General features: G+C 37.8%; 2 protein-coding genes and 1 pseudogene across 2 annotated transcripts; 2 read left to right on the plus strand and 1 right to left on the minus strand.

Annotated features, from left to right (window-relative positions):
• The first annotated feature begins 277 nt into the window (after positions 1-277).
• Positions 278-2,181, plus strand: LOC149195570 (uncharacterized). Its single transcript, XM_089407959.1, has 2 exons — positions 278-1,208; positions 1,535-2,181. The coding sequence occupies exons 1-2, from the start codon at positions 278-280 to the stop codon at positions 2,179-2,181; spliced, it is 1,578 nt and encodes a 525-aa protein (XP_089264085.1).
• Positions 2,182-2,811: 630 nt separating this feature from the next.
• Positions 2,812-3,802, plus strand: LOC149195571 (uncharacterized). Its single transcript, XM_089407960.1, has 2 exons — positions 2,812-3,494; positions 3,676-3,802. Exons 1-2 carry the CDS (start codon positions 2,812-2,814, stop codon positions 3,800-3,802), a joined length of 810 nt encoding a protein of 269 aa, XP_089264086.1.
• Positions 3,803-8,479: 4,677 nt separating this feature from the next.
• LOC149195572 (importin subunit alpha-1b-like) lies at positions 8,480-9,429 on the minus strand (annotated as a pseudogene).
• Positions 9,430-12,597: the final 3,168 nt, after the last annotated feature.

Here is a 12,597-nt window from a genome sequence, read left to right on the forward strand (position 1 = left end):
CCAACAAATATGACAGTGATATCGACATCCTTCTACAGAAGAACCCTCCGGTTCTTGAACCTTTAACCATCCACAAGCCTTCTTTTCCATCCATCAGTCCCAATTCCGCAAAAAACATTACCGTCCGGAAAAAGCACAAAGGTGGTAGCCGTCACTTCAGAGGCCGAACCATTGCTTCTGACTACGGCATCACAAATCTCTCCCTTGTCGAAGTTCCAGTCACAGTCTCTCCTGATCCCCAGCCGCTTAGAGCATGTATGGCTGGTCAATCTTCTAAATGACGTTCCTGACCTCTTTAAACATCAGGGGATTGGGCGCCCTCCCCAAATTTTTGGCGCTTAAGGAGATTTTTGCAGCAGCTCATTCTCATATCATCTTCATTCAGGAAACAATGCACTCTAGCAAAGTATCCCTTGCCTTTTTTCGCAGGATGTTTCCGTCCTGGCATATGGTGGCGTCCGATGCTGAAGGTTTGTCGGGTGGTCTGGTTGTGATGTGGGATCCGACTTGGGTCAAAGCTAAAGCTTTCAAGTGTTGTGCAGGAATATTAATCACAGCTCACATCAGAGGACAGTCAAAGCTCCTAAACATCTTGAACATATATGCGCCATACAGAAATCGATCCTCCTTCTGGGATGCGTTGTTTGCCTCCGAAATTCTAGATATCCAATCGTTGCTGATCGCGGGGGACCTCAATGCCACTCTAAATTCAAATGAATGCTGGGGCAACTGCAGGAAGAATGATCCCATTGCTGACAGGCTCCGCTCGGAATTCTTGCACAGGGATCTGGTTGATGTTGTCCCTCGTAAATTATCCCCAACTTGGGACAACAACAGATCTGGTTCAGCTTTTATTGCTAAGCGACTTGATCGCTTTATCTTAAACGCCAGAGTCATTGCGGATTGGGGTATGCCAGTGGCCAGAACTGGTATGGATCACACATCGGATCATCGTCCCATATTTCTCGATTGGCAGGAATCACAATATACGCTGGGCTACTCTTTTAAATTCAACAGGACCTATCTGACTGACAAATCTTTTAATGAGGCCATTTCAAAAAAATGGCAGGAATTAAAGCAGTCTCAGACGATTTTTCTTTCCTCTTTTCGTGAAAAGATCCAATCATTGAGGGAGGTGGCCAAGGACTGGTCTATCAGACAAAAGAAGAAGGATAAACAGGAACTGGAGGACATTAAAAAGGAATTAAGTATCTTCTCTAATACAATTAATTTCGACAGCCTGTCTTTTGAACAAAAAATCCATTTCAGATCTTTGGAAAAGAGGAAACAGGAGATACTGCAAAAGGAGGAGTCTACCTGGAGACTCAAAAGTAGAGCGACCGAAATACAAAATTTTTCCACCATTTTGCAAATGCAAGGAGAAATAAAAATGCCATTTGGAGGATCGAAGATGGCAATGGGGGCTACTTCTTTTCTCAGCAGGACATATTGATGGAAGCTTCAAGGTTTTTTCAAAAACAATATCAGCGGCGGATGAATGACATATCTGATGTCTTTTGGGTGGTTGAACAAGTGCCAGTCATGTTTGATGATGATGCGAACTCGGAGTTTTTCAAGCCCGTTTCGGAAGAGGAACTACAGAAAGCTATCAAGAAGTTCAAAAAGGAAAAATGTCCTGGACCAGATGGCTGGCCGATCGAGTTCTTCTCGCACTTTTATGATATGTTTAAAGAAGATTTGCTGGGGATGGTAGATGCCACTCGGCTGTCAGGGAACATAAACAGTGCTCTCACTGCCACCTTCATTGCATTAATTCCCAAAAAGGAGCGATCGGAATCATTGGCAGACTACAGGCCCATTGCATTATGTAACATCCTTTTCAAAATCATATCAAAAATTATTGCTGAGAGAATGAAACCTGTTCTCAGTGCCTTCATCTCCAGGGACCAACATGCCTTTTTATCAGGTAGGAATATTCTTGATGCAGTCGCCACGACACAGGAGTGTTTATTTTCAGTCTTAACCAAAAACATTGATGCTGCTATCCTAAAGATAGATCTGGAAAAGGCTTACGACTGTGTTGATTGGGGATTTCTCAGAATTCTCCTTGCAAAAATTGGTCTGAGGGCACAGGGAATCAATTGGGTGATGGCATGTGTCGAAAACGTCTCATATTCTGTTATCATCAACGGCATCCCATCATCCTTTTTTCAGGCATAAAGGGGGCTGCGGCAGGGTTGTCCCCTCTCTCCCCTGCTCTTTATCCTTGTCATGAACTCTCTTAGCACTCGGATTAATAAAGCGGTTGCTGACCGGCGTTGCCTTCCGATCAAGATCTGTAAGAAGACATTTCTTTCCCACAACCTCTTTGTGGACGACATTCTTATCTGCGCCATGCTTCATAAATCTAGCTGGCTCTGTCTAAATGAGATCTTTCTCAAGTTTCAATCTGCCACGGGACTGGTCATAAACAAAATCAAATCCATGCTGTATCACAATTGCACTAACCAGGCGCTAGTTCAATGGATTGCTGAGGTTTTTGGTATTAATCTGGCACCTATAAACGAAGGATTTAAATATTTGGGCTTTCCCCTCAAACCAAAAGGGAATCGCAAATCGGACTGGCTTTGGTTAATTGATCGGTTCTATAGCAAAATCTCAAAGTGGGAGATGCGCTTTCTTTCCCTGGGAGGCAGACTAATTCTGGTCCAATCGGTCCTTTCCCACCTTGTCGTTTACTGGGCTCATCTTTATTTTCTTCCGGCTTCCATAATTAGAAAGATAGTTTCTTTGACTGCTAATTTTCTATGGGGCGGAAGAACGCATCAAGCTAAGATTCATTTGGTCAAGATGGACACCATCTCTCGTCCGAAGAGGGAAGGCGGTTGGGGCCTTCTTCACATGCGGTCTTTTGGCATGGCCCTCCTCTGCAGGTCTCTGCACAGAGGCATCTACGGAGATGGCATTTGGAGCTCTATCATTAAACATAAATATCTGAAGGGAAAACCGATGGTTCACTGGTATAGGAGGAAATCCCTGGGTTCTGAGAGGGGTTCTGCCATCTGGCTCAGCCTCAAAAAGGTACAGGCACTCTTTCTAGGCTTCTTAAAATGGCGCTTCTCCTCTGGTTCCAACGTTCTTCTCGGTATTGACTCTACCATATACGGGCTGGAATCCTCGCTTTCTCCTGACCTCATATCTTATCTTCACACCAAAGGGATCTTCACTTGGAATAAACTGATCCGTGCATGGTCGTCTTCTGCGCCAATCTGGAAGGATAGCGATGAACTTGGTTTGCCCCCTCTTCTTCGGCCGACATGGGATTTGGCTGTAAATTGTTTTGATGGGAAAGGCATCACCCAAACAGGTTCAATTGATGAGTTAGTATGGACGATGGGGCTCTCCAAACAGACTGCAAGGGTCAAGGACTTATACACGGCTGCCTCATCCCTTCTTCCGCTGCCTCCCGGCCCATCCTTCCCCTCCATTTTCTGGAAATCTTCCTGTCAGCTAAAGGCGATTTTATTTTCATGGTTGGTTTTCTCTAACAGGAACCTGTCTTGGGAAGTTCTTCAGAGAAAGGGATGGATGGGTCCCGGTAGATGCACTATGTGCTGCCAGGCATCTGAAACAAATCTCCATATGTTCTTCCAATGTTCGGCATCATCCCAAGTCTGGTATGATCTTTCCCTTTCTTTTGGTTTTCCTTACCAGGTGTTCGCTTCTGTCCAGGATGGTTTCAGATGGTGGTCCGTTCAACGATCAGAATGGAGATCGCTTTTCATCTACACGTGCTGGCTCTTGTGGAAATGGAGGAACGCGCGCATTTTTCAGGATTTAAAGACTCCCATTTCCTCCATTCCGATCCTTATTTCTGCTTTGTCTGAACAGTTTTGATTCTGATGGTTATATGCTGCCGTCCTTCATGGATCTCTTTTTGATTTGGCTGTTATGGGTCTTCTGTATATTTAATCTGCTCGTTTTGATTCTGATGATTTTCCATGGATCTCTTATGAGGGACTGTTATGACTCTTCGGTGTATTTAATCTGCTCAACTGGCATGTATCTTCCCATATCTGCACAGCATCTGTCTATTTCCGGCCATGCTCTTTTGGTTAGATCATATGGTCTGATAATGTATTATGCCTATTATATCTCCTTAATATAATATCATGTCGATTTTCTCTCTGAAAAATAAATGTATTTTCTAGGTGTCTCTTTCCATATAGTTCCAATGTAATAGAGAAAATAGATGATTTTGTTTTTAAATGTTATATTACTAAAATATGTTATGTATGTGGAGACTTCAATATGGGTGGATGATCCTACGACTTAAGATAAACACAAATTAACAATATAATTATGAAATTACCATGCAAATTATCAAATAATAAATGGCATTATGTGGATATGTAGATTTAAAAAAGGGAAATTATGTGGATACACATATATTACTAACATTTGTTAATATAGTTGTGCTAACATGTATTCCATTATAACTACCTTGTTAGAGAAAGCACCCTAAAAAAATAAGAATAAAAACTAAGCATAAAAATTGAGATCTCCATATAATTGAAAATCTATATTGATTAAGGATATAATTTTAATATAATAATCATTTTCTATTTTGATAGATTTTTTTAATAGGTCTTTGAAATGAAACCTAAAACTTTTTAAGATTGTCCAAAAATTTTATTTTTTATTTTGGTATCTAATATAAATATGTTAAAAATTTAAAATACATATAACAAAAAAACATACAATTTTCATCAAAATGTTATTAATAATTAAAAAGCATTTGATTCTTAATGTGACAAATTATGAAATTATTCATTTTTCCTATATTAAAACAAATAAAATTAGCACAATCACATTATTAAATGTGGTTAATATATCAACCATATAAATAATTATTAGATGTATGGTAAGAATTTAATATTAATTATTATATAATTATAACAATTATACAAATAAACATAATTTAAATATTTAACTAAACTAATAAATTTCAATATTATTAAAATATTATAAACCATACATATTAAAACAGAGACCCAATACTATAAACACTATATATTAAATCATATATTATATAAACCCTATATATTAAACTCTAATCTAAATTGTAATATCAAATTTTACTATGATAACTTTATCACTCTTTATATTATAAACCATATATATTAACCATTTTATATAATAAAATTAATATTATAAAATCTTCGTTCTTATAAAAAAAATTCATTTTTTTATATTAAAAAAAATAAATTTATCTTAAATCTTTATTTAAAAAATAAAATAAAATTTCCATATAAATGAATTTGAAAAAATCACACTATACTATATCTTTTCAATGGTCGGAAAAAAATTAAAAATCAATGATCGCGAAAATAAAAAAATAATAAAAAATTCATTGAAAAGTGAAGTTGAAAAGTCTTACTATACGAATGATCGCGAAAATAAAAAAATAATAAAAAATTCATTGAAAAGTGAAGTTGAAAAGTCTTACTATACGTTTTCAACGGTCAAAATAACACGCAAATAGAAGTTCAAAGTAAATGTTACTTAAAATTGGTTGAAATTAGTACCGAAATGAGTGCTTTATGAAACAGGGTGTAATATTATGTTCCAAATAAAAATTTGAACAACCAAGGTTTATCGAAAAATTTGAAACTCCAATGATATTTCAAATTAATTTTGACAATAGCAGCATGTCGAAAAAAAACCTTGAATTTAAAGTTAACTCAAAGTTTGATATCCAATTCTTATTGTCGTTAAAACTTGTAATGTGAGATAAATAAATAATACAATGTAACCAGAAGACTGTCCTACACAATATCTGCTCCGTAAGCTATTATAAATGGAACTATTTTATTTTTATCGTAGAAGGTAAAGGAGTTGAGTTCGATGAATTATTTAGATAGTTAAAAGTGGTTGGAATTTAAATAAAAAAATTCAAAATTTTTTGTAAAAACAATATTTGAATTAATATTTTTTATGGTAAAAATAAGTTCAATATCATAAAAATTTATAAAACACTTAAAATTATGAATTTTGATAACTTTTACTTAGATTTACAAAAATCTTTACCAAATTTTTTTAAAATATAAACGAAATTTGAAAAAAAAAATAATTATTAAACTTAAAAAATTAGACTTAGATCTCCAAAAGTGAGTTTATTTATGATAAGAAATAAAACATTGTACGAATCAGAACAGCATACACCATAATCTATGCTCATTAAACCTTTATAATTTGTAATTTGACAGAAAAAAACAACTAAAACATCACTGAAGCCATTTGTTAGAGTTTCACAAAAGTGACATTATCTATAAATCCATGTACCTTATTGTTAATGACACAATTATTGTCTCATTTAACTAAAGGTTGTTATTTCTCATTCGGTTTATAATCAGGTCACAAAAATACCATTGAAACCTACAATTTTTTAAAAATTTATTTAAGGATTTTTGAAAAATAATATTTAATATTATTTATCAAAGAGTAAATTTTTTGTTGCAGAAACAAAAGTCTGGTACATAAACATATGTAATTCTTCCGGTCATTATATTTTATAATTATTTAAAATGGATTTTTTCTAAAAGTGATATTTATACGTAAGTTGTTTTTATGGCAACTCCTATTTCGTAGACCATAGTAATATTAATGCGGTTTGATATGGGGCCGATATAAGACGATACAACATGCCGCACGGTGATGAGAGAGAAAAAAAAATAGCGGCGTGTTGTATCGTCTTATATCGGCCCCATGTCAGACCGCATTAATATTGCTATGGTCTACGAAATAGGAGTCGCCTGTTTTTATGAGGGGTTGGGCTGCGCCGGGCCGACACGGTTCATTCCAGCCAATTGCAGAGTACTATTTTCGTCTGCCTTCCCTGGATTAAAATTTAACACATGGTTCTGAGATATTTGCAGGCATGGGTATCACGGAGCACCAAAAAATTGAAGGGAGTATGGACCGATTTTGGGGGTCCACATACCGAAATTTTTGAGATCCGTAGAAGTGAATTTGATGATGGTCTTAAGCCTAAAAATCTAAAGTGAGTAAGAGAGATTACACACCACATAAATCATAAATTTCACAAACATTACATATATAAAAATACATGATACTTCTAGATTCCAGAATAGTGGATCTAGATTACTAAATATAACTAGTACAACTATTAACTTAGGAACTCACACAATTACAATTTACGACAATTTGGAAATCATGGAAGCATTAATTCAATAATTGCCACGGAAAGAATTCATAGTCCTGTGATTTAATTTTGACCAAAGAATGGAAATGAGATTAGATCTTCTACTACTACTAGAATTCTTTCCCTTTGAGAAAACATAGCCCCTACTCCTCTTGGTAGATAAGAGGTGGCTTTGTAGCTCCATGGTAGATAAGAGTTGGTTTTGTAGCTCCACGTGATTCGAGTAGTGGACACTTGAACAGGAAATGGAAGGTTTGTGCAGCTAGACATTATAGATAAAACTTCTATTTGCAAATTATTCAGGAGCAGGATTTACAACAAAGCTCAGTTAAAACTTTTTGGATCCATGTACTCGGCACTTAATTGGGTATATTAATTGCCTTAAGGCAAAACATAGATAAGCAAATGAAGGAATTATTCAAGGGAAGGATATACAACTAGGGTCCATGGATTTTTTATCACAAAAATTCTACATTTAAATTTCCTAAATCCATCTATTAAGTATTTAGTTGTTGCCACCAATGTCTAGAAGGAAAATTTTCATAATAACAAAAAAATAACAATAAATAATATAAATAAATAATAAATAAAAGATAAATAATTGACTACAATGCATTTCTATATTATACACATATCAATCCCATTAATAAGCAAGGAATTGTGGGACTCGATGTAGCTTCTTTAATGCAAGTACTGTAAAATATGTAATCTATGTAATGATACATGCTAGGTGCAAAATATGGAGACACAAAATGTTGAATGTATTTTCCCAATAGCCAAGAAGAAGGTTGAAAGCAGAGTAGCCGGGTAAGAAAAAATGTATAACATACTCGGTAAGCAAAAATGTAAAACATAACACCTAGTTGTGCGATGGCATCATGTTGATATAATTGGAGCACAAGGATTATTCTGCCATGGTGAAAGTGTTGCATGGTCTTTCCAGGAAATTCCAAAACAACTAGAATTCTTTGAGACAAATAACTTAATAATGAAAATGAAAATATATAACTATATCAAAAAATGATTTAACATTGATATAAGAGTGCAAAAGGCATGATAAATTAGTTGATTATAAAAATAAAATCACCAATTCATTACCCAAAATAAGATAGTAGAAAAGAAAGTTGTCAAAATCTTCACAATCACTCCAAACCATGGTAATTAGTTATCTCGAGTTGCAAAAGCTAAAATTCCTTAAATTTGGTAGTGGTATGTATGTTAAAGCAAAGTAATACTGAAAATAAAACCAAGAATTAAACTAATGTTATAGAAGTAAAACATTATTTTACTTTTTCAACCAAAGGTGAATCTATAAGAAGGAATTGTTGGTAGATTTGCACCAAAATTGAATGTTGCTTGTGCAATGTCTCCAATGGTAGGTAACTTCTGGTCATTTTCATCATCTACCAACCAATAAGTTTCAAGAATATTTATTGCCTTCTCATTAATTTCATTATTGTCAAGAGTTTACAGGTGCTCAATATTGTCAAGTCCTTCAACATCGTCAATATGTTGTGCATAGAGATTTAGGCATCCACTTTCCCCAGGTCCTTTTCTCCAACTTTGAAAACATTCCCTAGCCCTTCAATATAGTTACAATTCTTTGGCCTGGACAGACCAAAAGATCACATAGAGGCTTAGTGAATTCCCGATTCACAAGATATCTATAAACAAAAGGAGGAATCATTAGTTTCTCTCATTGCATCAGGTGACACAAGTTCTTGAACATCTACATCACACTGACTGTTATCAAGAAACACATCTCATTACTTTACATCTTGTAAGTTGACCCCTTTGTTAGATAACTCATTTTAGAAATACGTGTGTTGATCATATATTTCATTAAATGCATACATGATTTGATCATGTCTACCACCAGAAATAACATTAGATATAGCCCATGCTGCTTCTTTGTTGATGTCAAACTCAATAGTTTTCAGCAACTATAGAAGAGCAAGAATGATGGTTGCATTGTTCACAACATGTAAACCAATCCAAAATCAGGATACATGAACTTAAACAACATTTTATAGGGAATAATATATTCAATGAAGTCTCATTCATAAACTATAAAGCAATATCTAAGGAACCTATATTTGGTCTTTGTTTCCTGTAGTTATGCTTGAGATGGTCCAACATGGTTCCTTCTTGATGCTTTTCTTATCATTATGGGTCAACAATGCCAAGAGGTAGGGAAATTCCTGATTGTTGATAATATATTGAGGCAATACATCCCCACCAAATTACTTGAGAACATAATTTAACAAATAAAACATAAGTATTTTGTTTGAAAGTTGGCATTGTCTAGATGGCTAGTGGTTGTGAGTGTGTTGGCATTGATGTCAACCAGATTAGCATGGTGATTGGGAGTCTAGGATGAATCTTATGGTAGTTTCAAGCTTTTGGTATAGAATCATCATAATAGCATACTTATTGAAAAGCCATAAAATGATGACTATAGTGATTGGTAGTCTAGGCTTAGGAGGAATCATATGGTAGTTGCAAGACTTTGGTAGAGAATCACCATAGTAGCATGCTTCTTGGAAAATCCATGATCTGAATTTAAACAGGAATGCAATAAAATATAGAGATAACCATAAAGATAGATATGCAGTGGAAATAATACCTCAATTCATTACTATAAAAATTACTGTAAAATACTGAAATATGCTTACAAACAGAAATGGAAATAGATCAGCTAGGGCAATGGTAGCTTATCTCTGAGAAGAGATGTGGTGGCTACATGCATCTGAACTGTCTTACAATGAGGCTCGGAGGCCTATTTATTGTTGAGAAACAATGGAAAACCCTTCACATTCCAAAACCTAACCCTAGAAGATGAAACACCAAATTGTGGGCCCCGTTTTTTGGGTAAGTTGGTACATCAACTTCCCGGGGTCGCGAATTGGTCGTACTATCTCTGTTTGACGTGCATGATAGCCCGTTGGAAAGATCTCCCTGAGGACTACGACGGAAAAGACGATTTTTATCAAAAAAATCGTTGGCGGTAGATTTCCCAAAAAACGTCGTTTAGGGCCTCAAAACGGCTCCGGAAGTTTAGGACCCAAAAAACTGCTAAAAATAGTAAATTGTGTTATAATTAAGGAAATTGAAAAAAACTGTAAGAAGCACTAGAGGGGATCCAAGTGGAATTAGCGGGTGGCCACCAATATCCACCTGGATCATTCCTCCCCCCTTAGGAAGCAATGATCCCCATTGCGTTGAGTTCCTCCATGAGATGAGGGAACTTCTGCTGCACTTGGTCCCTGGTGAGCCACTTGCCCTGGTGAAGGAGTTGTCCTGCTTTGACAACTCGATACAGTTGGATATTCTGTTGGCGAGTGTGCTTGATCTGTGTGTCCATGATCCGATCAGTTGCAGCCTGTTCCATGCAAGCTGGATTTAACTCTGTTGGTGTGAGTTGTTCTGCAATGTCAGACGTGTCTAGTAATGGTGGAAAGTATGGCCGAAGGCGGTCGACATTGAACACCGAGTGCAGGCCAAGGAATGGGGGAATGCTGAGCTCAAATGCATTGTCTCCCACAGCCTTGGTAATGGTGTAGACAGCCTTGGAAATGGTGTAAGGGCCATATCGAAGTGGTCTTAGTTTCCGATAGGTTCCGGTAAGGCGTTCCTTTTGCAAATGTAACCAAACTTTGTCGCCCACTTGAAACTTGTGTGGCACCCGATGCTGATCATGTCGCTGCTTGTACTTAGCATTTGATTTCTCCAGAATGTCATGGACCTGCTGGCGAATATGTTGGATGTGCTCAATGAAGTTGTTTGCCTTATCTGTTTCGGACTGGACATGAGCAGAATCTGTGTGAGTAGCTGCAAATGGCATGGCCACATCGATGGGACATAGTGGCTGGAATCCCAATCCCACGTGGAAACGCCTGTGGCCAGTCGAGCTGTGGAGAGCCCAGTTGTAGCTGTGTTGAACATAGGGGAGGCTCTCGTCCCATGTGCATGGCTGCTTTGAGTTGTACATGCGCAGAATGTGTACGATCATCCTGTTGACGACCTCAGTCTGGCCATCAGTTTGAGGATGGAAGGCTGTGGACTTAGTGAGCTTGGTGTCCAGCATCGACCAGAGGCTAGACCAAAATGTACTGAGGAACCTGCTATCCCGATCTGAAATGATAGACTGTGGGATCCCAAAGTGTACCCATACTCGTTCAAAGAAGAGTTTAGCAGTGGCTTCTGCTGTGATATTCTTCTTGCAGGCTGCCATAATGGCCATCTTCGAGAACCTGTCGACGACCACAAAAACACAGTCATTTCCATGCCTAGTGGAAGGGAGGCCTGACATGTAATCCATGGAGATGGATTCCCAAGGTTGACTAGGGGTAGGCAGTGGGGTATAGAGGCCTTGCTTCTTGATGGTCGGTTTGGCAATGGCGCAAGCAGTGCATGATCTGATGTACTTCCCGACATCCTGTCGAAGATTTGGCCAATAGAAATATTTCTGCAGTACTGCCACAGTTTTTTCGACCCCAAAATGCCCAACAGCCCGACTGTAGTGTGCTTCCCAGATCATCTTGGCACGCTCGCTTGAAGGAACACAAAGGTGACCCAGGTGGCATAACAGGTCGTCTTGGAGGTGAAAATCTGGAACATGCTGACCCTCCAAGAGTGTCTGGTATGTGTGGCCGAATTCCAGGTTGCTTTTGTAAAGCAGTGGCCAATCAGAAGTCTCGTGCCCACAAGAGTTGAGCACGGTGGTTAACGCCATGATCGGTGGTCGACTGAGGCAATTTGCAACATTATTGGTGCTGCCCTTATTATAATTGATATTCAAATGGAACTGTTGCAGTTATGTGGACCACTTCTGATGGCGATCATTCTGCAATTTCCCTTGGGTTTGTATGAACTGCAGGGGTCGGTGGTCCGTGTGGATGACCGTTTCCTTCCCCAAAATGTAATGTTTCCATTGTCGGCAGGCCTGCACAATGGAATACATCTCTTTGTCATAAGTGGGATACTTCCGGACTGTGTCTGAAAGTGTCTCACTGTGGTATGCCACTGGATGCCCGTGTTGAATAAGGACTGCCCCAATAGCATAGTCAGAGTCATCTATCTCGACCTCAAATGGTTGTTGCAAGTCTGGTAATGCAAGAACTGGTGCTATGCAGAGTTGATCTTTCAACTCTGTGAATGCCTTCTGTTGAGATTCAGACCAAATTTTTTTTGCTTTTGCTCCTCCCTTGGTGACCTGACTCAAGGGCCAAGTGATATGAGAAAATCCCAACACGAACCTACGGTAGAAGTTGGCAAGGCCTAGAAAGCTGCGAAGCTCTGTCAGAGTGGTTGGAGATGGCCAATCGTGAGTGACTTGGATCTTAGCTGGATCCACATGCACCCCCCGTTCATCAATAATGTATCCCAGATACTGAACCTGGGTCATGCCA

The sequence above is a fragment of the Pinus tabuliformis genome, chromosome 2_2, assembly GCF_031772625.1.
Source record: "Pinus tabuliformis cultivar Carrire ecotype Pingquan chromosome 2_2, CPIR1, whole genome shotgun sequence".
In the NCBI taxonomy this organism is placed as follows: Eukaryota; Viridiplantae; Streptophyta; class Pinopsida; order Pinales; family Pinaceae; genus Pinus; species Pinus tabuliformis.